General features: G+C 39.1%; 1 protein-coding gene across 2 annotated transcripts in view; it reads left to right on the top strand.

Moving 5' to 3' along the window:
* The window catches only part of LOC108919546 (adhesion G protein-coupled receptor G3), a 72096-nt gene extending 59340 nt beyond the window's left edge, over positions 1–12756 (top strand). For both annotated transcript variants that reach the window (XM_018727576.2, XM_018727577.2), the window contains 17 exons: positions 2747–2842; positions 3212–3291; positions 3832–3942; positions 4097–4138; positions 4356–4511; positions 6454–6531; positions 6974–7124; positions 7303–7456; positions 7829–7963; positions 8064–8174; positions 8288–8327; positions 8583–8683; positions 10706–10830; positions 10960–11228; positions 11340–11427; positions 11507–11790; positions 12129–12756. In XM_018727576.2, the coding sequence (XP_018583092.1) occupies positions 2826–2842; positions 3212–3291; positions 3832–3942; positions 4097–4138; positions 4356–4511; positions 6454–6531; positions 6974–7124; positions 7303–7456; positions 7829–7963; positions 8064–8174; positions 8288–8327; positions 8583–8683; positions 10706–10830; positions 10960–11228; positions 11340–11427; positions 11507–11790; positions 12129–12262 (2076 nt within the window). In that variant the 5' untranslated portion in view covers positions 2747–2825 and the 3' untranslated portion in view covers positions 12263–12756. The remainder of the gene's footprint in view (positions 1–2746; positions 2843–3211; positions 3292–3831; positions 3943–4096; positions 4139–4355; positions 4512–6453; positions 6532–6973; positions 7125–7302; positions 7457–7828; positions 7964–8063; positions 8175–8287; positions 8328–8582; positions 8684–10705; positions 10831–10959; positions 11229–11339; positions 11428–11506; positions 11791–12128) is intronic.
* Positions 12757–13517: the final 761 nt, after the last annotated feature.

Below are 13517 nucleotides of genomic sequence, written 5' to 3'. Positions count from 1 at the left end.
GCAGCTACTTGCGTGATGTACACTGGTTCATATGGTGGAATGTGACAGACAGTCTGTACTCTAGAATCACGTATCTGCATCCAAATCTCTCCTGTTAATGTAATGTACTCGTTGTATGGTTCTTTGAGATGTTTTTTGAGATGAATAAATGTAAATATCAATCTAATACTTGTATGAATGTTCTTTGTGTTGTCATTACAGTTTTCCAGCAGCAGGTGCCAGTATAATCCCTCTATAATGAGCTGCCAACGTCACTGCATTCCTGGAAAGCCTGGGTGCAAAAAACTACTAATGAAATCATGAGCAGATTCGTGTTTCCAGGGTGTGAACATTACCGAAAGTTTTCCTTAAATTTTTGTCATGTAATTTTATCCTATATATACAAAAGCAAACACTTTTCTTTGGTGAGTCACTTACTGGTGTCCAGTTCAACAGGAAAAGCCTTATGTCCTACCAGCTTCTGGACTCCCAATGAAGAAGGGCGGGAACATTTCAAAACGATAAGAATTTACGCACTCTGCCTGCTTTTTCCGTCATTTTCGGAGGAAGCAATCTTGTTTCACATGGGAAGGTTGCTGGCTGTGGTAACATTACAAAAATGCAGTCTAGTACAAGGATAATTATACCTGGACATGCAAATAAAAGAACAATACTGTAATTTTGTCCAATTTCATCTCTGTGGCGAAGCTTTGCATGGGTTAAACAAAGTAGGTGTCCCAAGAACCAATTTGAATCTCCCTCACTCTGTGTTGCACTGTTCCCTTTTCCACACCAGGGAACTTCCATAAAAACAGCAACATGGAAATATAGCAGTCTCTGGATGCTGACATTAAACAAGTGCTCTGATTATGTCTTGAGAGGCTGAGACTACTGCAGCTAGAAGTTCCGGGCAGCATCTACCTGTAATCTTGAACTTTACAATATCTACAAGTGGGAACAGGCTTCTTCGCAGTTGACATTGCTACAGGTGATGCAAGCAGGATAAGAATAAGCTATTCAAGACTCTCTAGAAGAACTTATACAGAGAAGGACCCTGAACAGACTTCTTGCCATAATGGACAATGACTCTCACCCTCTGCATGTCACTTAAACAGAGGAGCAGCTGACTGCTCAAGTTGCACAGTTCCAAAAACCTATGTACTTGAGGCCATATCTGCCAGTAGCCATTAGGTTCTATATTGAGCCTCTCGCTCTGGGTGGAGCTGACCTCTTATTGTCTGAGTAATACTGAGCTGTCTGTACCACTCCATCTCACCCCACCCCTTCTTTCTGGTGTCTCAGCGTGCTTATTTACTCACTTATTTCTTCATTGTTTGTTGTTGTATCTTGTATGCTGGAGAAATTTAGTGCAATTTCCCTCTGGGAATAATAAAGTTTCCATTCTGTAAATTGAACTCATAAAATATCATAATATCTTTCACTGGGTTCCGAGGGAATATAACACTATAAAATGTTCAATGACTGACCACCACAAAGTTAACAGCAGCATGGCTTACATTTTTTGATGAAATTGGGAAAAATGGCAAGGTAAATTAAACCAATGTCAACAACCACTTGTCCCGAGCAGGGTCGTGGTGAGCTGGAGCCTTACCCAACAAGATAGGGTGCAAGGCCAAAGGGGGAGGGGAAACACCCAGGAAGGGATGCCAGTCCATCGCAAGGCACCCCAAGCAAGGCTCGAACCCCAGACCCACCAGAGAGCAGGACCCAGCCAAACCCGCTGTGCCACCGCACCCTCCATAATGCCACCACACCCCTGGTAAATTAAAATAAAATTTAAAAGAAAAATATATGATTTAAAAAAAAAAAAATTAGTCTGAAAATGCATACCTTTATGCGCTACAGTTTGTACCCAACCACTACATCATAAGAAATGCAGCCATTATAATCTCAGTCAGATAACAATTTATCGTAGCTGAACATAGGAATTATTACTAGCAATACAGTTAATCTGTTCTTTCAAGATGGACTATTGACAATATGTGTAAAATACAACTGATATATTAATGAGTCCTATATAACCAAGAGCTGAGAAGTACTAACACAAGAAATTTAATTAAGTAATCATACCCAAAGCAAACTTTATATTGCTTATGTCATTTGACAGCAAACAGCAATCCTTCAGCACATGCATAACATTTTGTTGGTTTAATGGCTGTGGTTTTATTTTATCTCTGTACCTTTGGATAAAACCATCAGCTAAATGAATAATTGTAAATCAACATACACCTACACACATGTATGTGACCAAAGGGCATTGTTTGCCATAAAATGTAGAAGTAGTTACCAGGCCTCAGGTGTATAGAGCACTGTACTGCTAACTAAAGAAACTTCCAGACGCTGGGCAATGTTACCATGTACAAACAAACAGGAACAATATTTCATTATGACTCTTACTTGCCATGATTTTCATAAATTTCTTTCTGAGAAGCATTGAGTCTGGGCAGCATGTCTGATGTCACAGACATTGCCCGGCATTCCTGTCCAGTATCGTAAAATACCACCGGTCTGCCAAAATTGACAGTGAAATGAAGGAACTGAAAAGTTTTAGACACACCTCTCGGATGGACTTCACAGTACATAAGATGAACCAATAAAATGATTGTACAAGTTTTTCTTTAATTTGCTTTTGACTGAAATAAAGGACATTTCACATTCCTTGCACTGAAGACAATGCTTTCTTTGAATACTGATTTGCAAGGTAAATTTACCCGTCACGTCAAAATGCAAAATAATTCGTTTTCAGGATGGCTTGACCTTTAGCAGTTAGTGACCAACACCGTTCCACTGTCACCAGCGCTTTGCAGACCGTCCACTGAATTCTCATGTTCCATTCCTTCAGGTAAGATTAACTGCATTTTTTATACATATTTATACATCTCAGCAGGTAATCCATGTCACTGACATTATACTGATTTCCTTATTTTTCTTGTTCTTCCCAGCTAAATAATGTGCTGCCCTGTTAATAATAACTATAATAATAACTCTTTAATATAAAACCATGGCTGTTAACATATCAGCTTGACTCATAATAATATCATGGCTTTTTAATTTTGTTATAGCTTTAATATGTAAACTATGCCAAGCAGCTGATTTACCCCAAATAATTACTGTCTGAGATATTTTGTCTTTCATTTCAATAGTTTTGCAATGTGTTGAGAGGCTGAACAGAGCAAAGTCATAATGAAAAGACACATTTTGCCTGTCCTAGATCACTGTGCGTCATGACACTGAGGAGCTGCCTGTGGATTACAGCTGTTCTGCTCATTGACGTTTGTTGCAGTGACTCTTGTAAGTTTACACAGCAGAATCATATTGTACGTATTTGCTGGAGGAGAACACAGTGGGCCTGTTGAAGGTTTTCAAAAAGACCCAATGTTGAATTGGCAATCAGATGATGGACACTTTCATTTCCCATGTAGGACAGATTTTTTTCAACCTGTTACTAATCTACAGATCCACATAGTGAGTAACAGACAACTTGAGAATCCAATCAGTCAGTGAGTCAATCAAAAAATATCAGAATCAGAATCAGAGTCAGAATGAGCTTTATTGCCAAGTATGTTTACACATACAAGGAATTTGTCTTGGTGACAGAAACTTCCACAGCTCAGACAGAATGACAGTGATAAGACACAGAAAAAAAAAATAGAATAAGTGAATAAAAGGTAAAAATATATAAAAATATAAAGTACACAATATACAAAAATAGACACTAGATTTATATATATTTGGTGGAACACATTTTTACAAGGAGATTGTCATCTGTAAAACGATATCTATAAATGCACCTGAATAAAATCTTTTTTCTCTTCTTTTGTCTCCATGTAGCATCATGTTCCTGTCCGCCTACCACTGACTTCTGTCTTCAGAATCAAAGTAATATCTGGGTCATTAAAGATAATTATACAGGAGTCATTTGGCTCAACCAAAGCTCTGGCGGTAAGTTCTTCCGTGTGTTTCACACAATAAAGGGCTGCATGTGTGGTCATTACATAGATGTGCGATACTTGTTGTAAATCCAAGTAATTTCTAACAATGACTGAGTCTTAAATGTGATGGAAGTGATGGTGATCAATGTTTTTTCTCCTCCCAGACTATACAAGCAAGATGTGTATAATTGCAACAAACAACACAGGTAACAGAAGGTCACATACCACACGGAGCTGAATTTGCATTTCTTTCAGCTCCACATTGTATTTAACTTCATTACATCCAGGTTACATGAAATATAAAAATTATTATGAGCTGTGGCTGAGCATAGGTTTAACTGATGGCATACAGATTGTATTCTTTAAATGCCCCAGTAAATATTTGTTGTGAAGTCTAACATTTCTCATATTTGTTTTCTTTAGTAAATAACAACAGCTCATTTTTGGTGACGGAGACCAGTACGATGCATACTTTACGCCTGAAAAAAATATATGCTTCCAGGCCTGACTTAGAGCTGACTATTTTTAAAGGACTGAACTGCTCTTCTTTCCCGTCATTAGCGGTGATGGGCACAGCAGGTACCACTGACATGCATTTTATGTTTATGTTTTTTTTATTAATGGAAAGGTGTTTAAGTAAGAGGCCAGTCAGAAATGGCTGTTGCTTTAACAATGCTATAGACACCTTGAAACAGGAAAGAGTAAGACTGTAGACTGTCACGAGTGCATTTGTCACTCAACTTATGCTAAAGCTGAGAATTTTCTTGCACCTAAAAAAAAGAGGAGTGAGGGACCACCTTAACTCAGCTGCCATCCACAGTGTTTACAGCTGTAGTCTGTGTCTGTGAGTGCTGGTAATAGACACAGGGCTGGTAAATGTACAGTTACCATGGAAACGTGGAGGTAATAAACAAAGCTAAACTCGATGAGAAGGTGGTGAATGCAACACATGCTTATAGCACGAATGAGGCCACAATCAGGCCTGAATAGTGTGCGGCCTGCGTGGAGGTCACATTTTTGTTCACAATCATTTAAAATTGGGTTAAATTTTAATGTCATTCAAAAGTATTAAAGTAGAATTAAAAATTATGTTCATTATCTTAGTGTTTTTAGAAAACCTGACTTGAGAATAAATCCATCCGCATTTCTGAGCTTTCACTGACTGTGATTCAGTGACTTTTGAGTTACAAACAAAAAAACAACAAAAGTCCCTCGTGCTCCTCTTTGTGCAGCCAGTGTATTTGTGAGAATGCTTTGTTAGACTTATTAAACACCCATTATTAAGACTCTCATGCAATGTCAGATAGAGATCGATATACACAAGTAATTTATTGTTTCCTTCTGTTCTATTGTTTTTCTGTTGTGATTTTAGCTTTGCTTTTTTTTGCCTGCTGTTTTATTTTGCATCGCTGGTTTGGGGGTTTAGTCTCAATATTTGTGCCATGAAGGTCTGGGGGGGAGATGTAGGCAGGGACGCTCGGTGTGGGGTTGAGGCAGCGCGTGTGATCCCTGTCCCGAATCTGCAAATCGAGTGCTGGTTTAAAGGTTCTTCGAGGGAGAATGAGGGGCCCGACTCAGTTTAGGTGTTTCCTTTACAGTCTGTGTTTGTATTCCACATGTGTGCCTCTTTTTCTGTTTTCTTTGATTTCTCCTCCTCCGTGTTCTGCCTCACTGTGTTGCTTGTACTAGTTGTCTGACAATAGGACAGATTGCTTTCTGCAGGAAAATTTTTCCAAAACTGAGCACCAAGTTAAAAGGATATCAATACAATTACAGGTTACTGGATTTTAATGTGTTGGAATCTTGTCTTAAAGTGAAAATCAGTGTGTTCATAGTCACACTGAAATCTTTCATTATGTTTTAGTTTTTCCATCTTTTGTAAATTATTATTATTATTATTATTATTATTATTGTTATTATTATTTTTTAATAATAATAATAATAATAAGAAGAAGAAGAAGAAGAAGAAGAATAAGAAGAAGAACTAAATTGTGATCTATATTTGTATTTTTCTTTATATATGGAGAATCCTAGTGATGAAGTTTATTTTATGAGATAAAATTATAATTGTTTGACCTGAGCAACAGCTCATAGTTTCATATTGTTTTGGACATGGACAATGGTAGTTTATCACTCTTGAGAGCCATTGTTATTTGCTATCCCTGATTTAGACATGAGGGGGGCAAGGTGGCACAGCGGGTTTGACTGAGTCCTGCTCTCCGGTGGGTCTGGGGTTCAAGTCCTGCTTGGGGTGCCCTGCGATGGACTGGTGTCCCATCCTGGGTGTGTCCCCTCCCCCTCCAGCCTTTCACCCTGTGTTACCGGGTTAGGCTCCGGCTCCCCGCGACCCTGCAGGAGACAAGCGGTTCAGATGGTGTGTGTGTGTGTGTGTGTGTGATTTAGACATGCTTCTGTTTTCAATATTACTGTGTTGTTGCCTTTGTATGTAATGCTTACCCAGTGTTTCTGTTTAATAAAAAAAGACTGTCAGGTCACTATGCTGTCTAAATTTTGTTCACAGGGACCTGCCAGAACACCTCAGTGAAACCGAGGTCCATTTGTAACGGCAACGTACAGTTTGATTCATTTTCTTGCCGTGGTAAGAACCTGGGTTACTGACAAAAGTCTCTCAGTTTCATTGGTGTAATGTGCATTATGGTGAGCTGTGTATTCAAACGTATACATTATTATAATCACACAATAAAAGAGTCAGTTTCATCCATACCCAAACTCTGATCCCTATGGATATGAAGGAGCAGGTTGCACAGTGGATCAAAACATGGCCATATTGCAACCTGAATGTTGCTGGTTCAGGTCCCAACAGTGAATGTGTTACAGTGCTCAAAATGTTCTTATTGTGAAATATCTATTTGTGCAAACTTGTAAAATCACATATAACTTGGGATTAATGTGTGTCAGTGTAGCAAAAATCATTATGAATTACATCACACATGTTGTTTGCTTTGCCTGAAACACAGGATGGTCTAAGACAAAAAACAGCACAGTAACTTCCAATGTCTTATTTCCCCTTGATGTTCCAGATCAGCCTAATGACACGTTCATCGTCAACATAACATATGAAGGGAAAAATGCATCATGCATCACATGTGACCCCGCAGGACTTCCATCGACAACTGTTGAACAACCACCACTTAGCAGTAACTGTAGTGTCATAAATTCAACAGCTGCTAAGTAAGCCATTTTTTATCACATTATCCAGTTACTGTTCTGTATATGACAGCTTACTGTTTCCACATTATATTTGACAATGCCAATTTATCAGGACCACAGTGAAAAGCATGAGAAATTATTCATCATTAAACAAATGACTGATAAAAATAGTCCAGTGGTTCACTTTCCATCTTAACAGGGAAGCAATGGACAATCTCAGCGATATTGTGTCAAAAATGGAGAATGAATCCACTGTAGCTGTTTCCATGGGAGAGGTCAAGGGGATCCTTTCGGTGATTTCCAAAGATGAGCAAAATGCAAAGTTTGTTCTCACCTCCAAAAACAGCTTTGGAGTAAGTATATTCCTTACCATGCAGCACGCTGCCTTGTGACATCTCCCTTGAACGAGATGCTCAAGGGACTTGGTAGGATTGGGTTGTTGGGGGTTCAGCATCAGAAGCCTTAGGAATCATCATCAGGTCACCAGATCTCACACAAGAGGACACACAAAACGCAAATCTGCTGTTCTTTCATACTGACGAAAAAAGGGGAACAAAGATCGTGCAACTCATATAAAAAGACAAAAAGAAGAAATCTCTGCATTTCTGTTTTACCGTGGTGACAGCTGATGTACACCTGAATTGCAAGTGTTGAAATATGAATTACCCAGGAAGTACAGTTTTCTGGCAAAAATACTACTGCTCACATTCATATTCCTTTCACAGAAACCGGGAAAGGGAGCTGATACAAACAATGACTTTTCTGCATCTTTTATCATCCCAAATGATGCCTTAAAACTGGCAAGGCAGGCAATGAATGTGGTTTACGTTGGAGTGTTTCATTTCCCAAGCTTTACACCAGTAAGACATTTTCAGACATTATTATTATTATTATTATTATTATTATGATCATTTTCTATCTGTATATTTTGGACTTTACATTTTCTATTTATTGTTTTAGGATGAAAAGAATAGCACACTTTTAAACAATGAAGTTATTGCTATTGAAATGGGAGTACGTATAAAAAATCTCTTAAATCCCATACAACTTCAGTTCACAAATGTTAATGTGGTAAGGAAAAAACAGTCTATTTGCTTAAATTTCATTAAATTTGTAAGTTTGTTAGATAATGATAATGACACCACCATGATGACACTAATGCTCATCAATTGCATTTCATACAGGGGACTCAAACTGCCCACTGTTCATCTTGGGACAGTCAAGGTATTCTCATGTCTTGCAAGTGCAACCCATGTTTTTGTAGCTGATTTCAATAGATTTCCCCTCATAAACATGGTGTGCTGCTGGGAAAGGGAAAGTACTCAACTGGAAGAACTCCAGAGGAGCCTGGGGAAACAAAACTCTTTTCTGCTGTGGACAAACAGACAAAATTAAACTTTTATACAATTGTGCACATGTCTGCTCTGCTCAGAAATGCCTTGTTTTAAAGATGATCCACAGCAGGTTTTTTTTCCCCAGGGAACAGTCCAGTCTGGACAACAGACGGCTGTGAAACCACAACTAACAATGGAACCATAACATGTTGCTGCAATCACTTGACCTTCTTTGCTATTCTAATGGTAAGCTGACCTTAATAACTACTTCACTGTCATATGCAGTACTTATACACAGACACACACATTTATACATACATATATCCATGCATACTGTATATAGGGTGACACAAAAAATGTAAGCATATTTTTATAGAAAATGTGGACATTCTCATTGGGGAAGCAAAATATAAAGTATTTTATGCAGTATTGTTCATTTGATCGTTCATTTTGACTAACTGCTTGCCCTGGTGGGGGGTGCAATGGCGTGGCAGCCTGTGCCTGTTGCAGAGTGGGTCTGGGGTTCGAGCCCTACTTGAGGTGCCTTGAGGTGGACTGGTGTTGCATCCAGGGTGTGTCTTCTCCCCCCCTGGCCCTGTGCTGCTAGGTAGGCTCTGGCTTGCAACAACCCCACCTGGGACAAGTTGTTGTGGACATTGCATTGCTTCTCCTGGTTAGAGTTCTGGAGGCCCAGAACCTATCCTGGAATCACTGGGTACCAACAGGGGAGATGCACCCTGGACAGGATGCCAATCCATTGCAGTTTTTATAGCCACACAGGACAGCTGGCAGTTAGAGCTACTGCCTTTGGATCCAAAGGTTGCAGGCTTAATCCCCACCTCTGGCCGTAGTACCCTTGAGCATGGTACCTATCCTAAATTGCTGTGGTGAAAATTATCAAGCAGATATAAACAGATAAATATTCAAAAGCTTGTAATAATTGTAACCTTAACATTGTAAGTCACTTTGGAGAAAAGTTTCAACTAAATATGTAAATGTAGTATTATTTTCACTCAGAAGATAGTGCTAATTAGAAGTACACCAGAGAGACTTTATATTACTTTGCATTACTTTATGGATTTTTATCATAGTAAAAAATGGATGCATTTGTGGCAAATCTGAAACCAAAGATCAAAAATGTACACAAAAAACAATCCGGGAGGCTCCAGCACCTTCACATGTCCCACCTCTTCTGCTGTGGTGTTCCAGCAACTCACACAATCACCAAAAAATCCAAAAAACAATATGTTTTCAAGATAGGAAATAGCCGGGCAAGGTTACACTGCACTTTGAAAAGAGCTAAGAGGAAGATTACTCTCCAGGGATGAAGACGGTCCCTATGGAAGAGTGCAGCTTTGCCGTTGGCTTAAGAGAAAGGTAGTCAAGGGTGCAGAGTCTGGAAAAAAGGCTGATAGACCTGATGAGTCTTTGCCTGAACTCAACGGTGGTGTAAATTGTCACAGTTGTGTTCACATCCATGAAAACAAAGCACTGAGTTAACCAGGACCTGTGGTCTGGTGTGGAATGTGCTCCGGGTGCTTCACTCGACTATTAGTGGCCATGCACTTCTCAACAGCATTCAGACCTCCACCTTCTCTGCCATTAACCAACTGTATGGAAGTGAAGAATTTTACTTCCTACAAGATCAAGATGACTTTACTATGGGGATGCCAAGGAGTTACCTTGATGCAGCTTTTCCCAGCCAATGGATGGGGCAAAGCGGAAGTGTGGACTACATTCCGTACTTTAACACGATTCAACTCTTCTTGACTGTCACTTGTCGGGGTATCTGGAGGATGCAGTGTATGGCACCAAGCCAGCAACAATGGAAGAATTAGAGGAAGAAACTGAAGAGTTGTCTGTGACCTCTATAAGATATAACTACTTTTGCACATTCAGATGGGTTATGGGCTTTGCATGAAATTTAAGTAAAATTTCAGCTACGAAATGAACGCACGCACATCTGAACCGCTTGTCCCATACGGGGTCGTGGGGAGCTGGAGCCTACCCAGCAACACAGGGCGCAAGACTGGAGGGGGAGGGAACATACCCAGGAGGGGATGCCAGTCCGTCGCAAGATACCCCAAGGGGGACTTGAACCCCGGACCTACCGGAGAGCAGGACCTGGTCCAACCCACTGCGCCCCCACGCCCCCTGAAATGAATGTCTTTATGAAAATATGTCTGAAAAAAAGCATTCTTCTTTACTTCAGTTTTTTTAGCCCTACTTGTCCTTAATTCTCAATGGATGTTTTCTGGTGTTCCACAGACTACGGAGGACAAGCTAATTCTGTCCAGCAAAGACCTGCAGTCTCTTACGTACATCACGTACATCGGCTGTGGGATGTCCATGTTCTTCCTGGGCGTTGCTCTCTTCATGCATTTCTTACTGAGGTATCTTGATTTCTGTCTTACACTCATTCCATTCTTTTTTCACAGTAATGCCAATAAGGTCACATCAACATTCATTCATTTAGCGTTTCAGACGCACTGCTTCTTCATGAAGCCATCATTTCTCCCCAGGAGAACAAAAGCCAGCAAGTCAACCAGGATCCTGATAAACCTGTTCCTTGCCATGTTCTTGCTGAATCTCACCTTCCTGTCGAATGAGTGGGTGGCTAATATAAAAAACAACTTTTCATGCATTTTCATTGCTATGGCAACACATTACTTCATGCTGTCCACGATCACGTGGTTCGCAATAGAGGCGTTCCAGCTATACTTACAGCTGATCAAAGTGTTCAACATTGACATCCGCCACTACATGGCAATTATCCTCATCACTGGATGGGGTGAGTTTGCTTCTCTGAGGACCACTTAACACCTACAATGCAAGGAGACTGGAGCTAGTACTAAAGACAAGACAGATAATAAATAGCACATTTTCTTATATCTCCCATCAGCAATGCCTTTTGTGGCTCCTCTTGGGATTGTTATATCGGGAAACTATGGCAACCTCACCATATATGCCAATGGGACTACAGCGCATATGTAAGTGCATGATTTTTAACTTAAGGATGAAAAGGATGATGTACTTGAAGTTCTAATCTCCTCTTCTTCTCAACTTCAGGTGCTGGATCAGAAACAATACTGTTGAATACATTGTGAATATCGGCTACTACGCAGTGGTGTTCCTATTCACCTCCATCATTTTCATCGCGGTGCTAAAGAGAATAGTTTATCTGAAGAGCGCTAAAGTGGGCAGCCCCTCACAGCGCTCCATCACAAAGGAGCTGTTCACTGTGTTAGGTTTGTGTGCCCTTCTAGGGATCACCTGGGGGTTTGCATTCTTCAGCTATGGGCCCCTCCGCATACCATCCTACTACATTTTCACCATTCTCAACTCGTTCCAAGGTAAGCATTGCATTGATGTAATCGTACCTAAAGAAAGCTCATGGCGGCAACTCAGATCCCCAAGACAGCAAATACCAATTCGGCACAACGTTCTTGGCTTCATAAAAGAGCTTCTTGCTGAGAATGGGAAGACCTTCGTTTCAAGTAACATCAGTTAACCAGGTTCCTCTGAGCCATCAGCTGAAAGCCATCATCTTACTTTTATTTGGCCAGACAGATATCATCTTTTGAATGAGCTTAATTAATACCAATTAATGAAATTTTGTGAAAATATACTTTCATATTGATTGAATATTGTTCTGTCATGAATAATTACTGTTTTTTTTTTTTTCCCCCAGGCTTCTTCCTTTTCCTGTACTATTACAACACAGCCAAAGTAATTGGAGATAAACCCAACCTCGCTACCACGACTTCAACTAGCAGGAGCGCTTCTCAGAATACCATGCATCAAACCAAATCAAACCTCGGGTGATCTGTAGAGTCAGAGATGGCCGAATCTGTGAGGTCATTATTAGCTGGACACTTTCTCAGGAACCAGTCAGGACACATCATGGCACACATTCACAAATGGGCAAACAGTTATGGTAGATTAACACTGCAAGTTGCTTTGAGAAAAACCATCAGCTAAATAAATAAATGTAAAGCATAGGTTCTTATTACCTGAAATGCCTTCTATTCAAGGCATAACAACCTGCTCATTAAGAAATATCAGAATGCAAAAAGTTATATATGTTTTCATGTTGTTTTACTTACTCTTGAAAACTTAGCCCAAGAATTTAAAAGTAGAATAGAAACTCTAAAATTTAAAGAATGTAACTGTAGAGTCTTAGCTTGGCCACAAGGGGGAGATAGAGCCCTTTCACGCACAAACCTGGAATGATCACGTGATTATGACTTAAAGCACAGATTCATGAAACCAAATCACTTTGGCCTTCACTGGGAGATGTAAATAGTCTTGATTTTCAAAGCTGCAATGTTTTTTTTTTAAATTAAATACATAAACATATCTAATGATGTTTTTTTTGGTTTTTGGCACATTGTATGTGTAAAACAATTGCAGAGCAAAAACAATTCCAAAGAATATCTCATTCTAGTGAGTATTAAAAATATATACAAGCATATATTAGGGTAAAGAGCTCTTCTTTTTGAAAGAAAACGTATAAGGTACAGCTCTGTAACAGATATTTTGTTTTTTTTAAACCAGAAAAATGTTGTTAGAAAATAAGTAGTCATTATATTTTGTACACAAGTAATAACTGTATATTTGTGGAAAATATAAGTAGGCAAATAAAATCAAACGAGATCATATTGTTAAAATAAAAATGTTATTATTGTTGTGTTACGTTGGCTGAATAATATTAATGTAACAGTACTAAAATGACACAGAATAATGGTAATCTATAAAAATAAGGAAAGGTGAACGATGAAAACTCTGAAATCTTAAGCTTTTCTTCTTGAAAACAAATGCTGACACAGGAAAAAGTTTGATAATTTTCATTCACTGGCAGGTATCAGGTGTTTGTTCAGCAAAAAAATGGTGTAGTATCAAATATGTGTTCCAGAAAACATTTTTTCATATCCCTGGCTTTTATATTCATGTAACATAATAAAAAAATTATATTTTTTGCATTAGTAAAAATAAAAGAGATCATTTGAAATTTTCGTTTGTCTCAGTTAATCGTGTGTTTAATTTTATTTGTATTTTCAATTGTAATGTTACTTCCTTT

The sequence above is a fragment of the Scleropages formosus genome, chromosome 15, assembly GCF_900964775.1.
Source record: "Scleropages formosus chromosome 15, fSclFor1.1, whole genome shotgun sequence".
In the NCBI taxonomy this organism is placed as follows: Eukaryota; Metazoa; Chordata; class Actinopteri; order Osteoglossiformes; family Osteoglossidae; genus Scleropages; species Scleropages formosus.
This window is presented reverse-complemented; position numbering and strand designations above follow the sequence as displayed.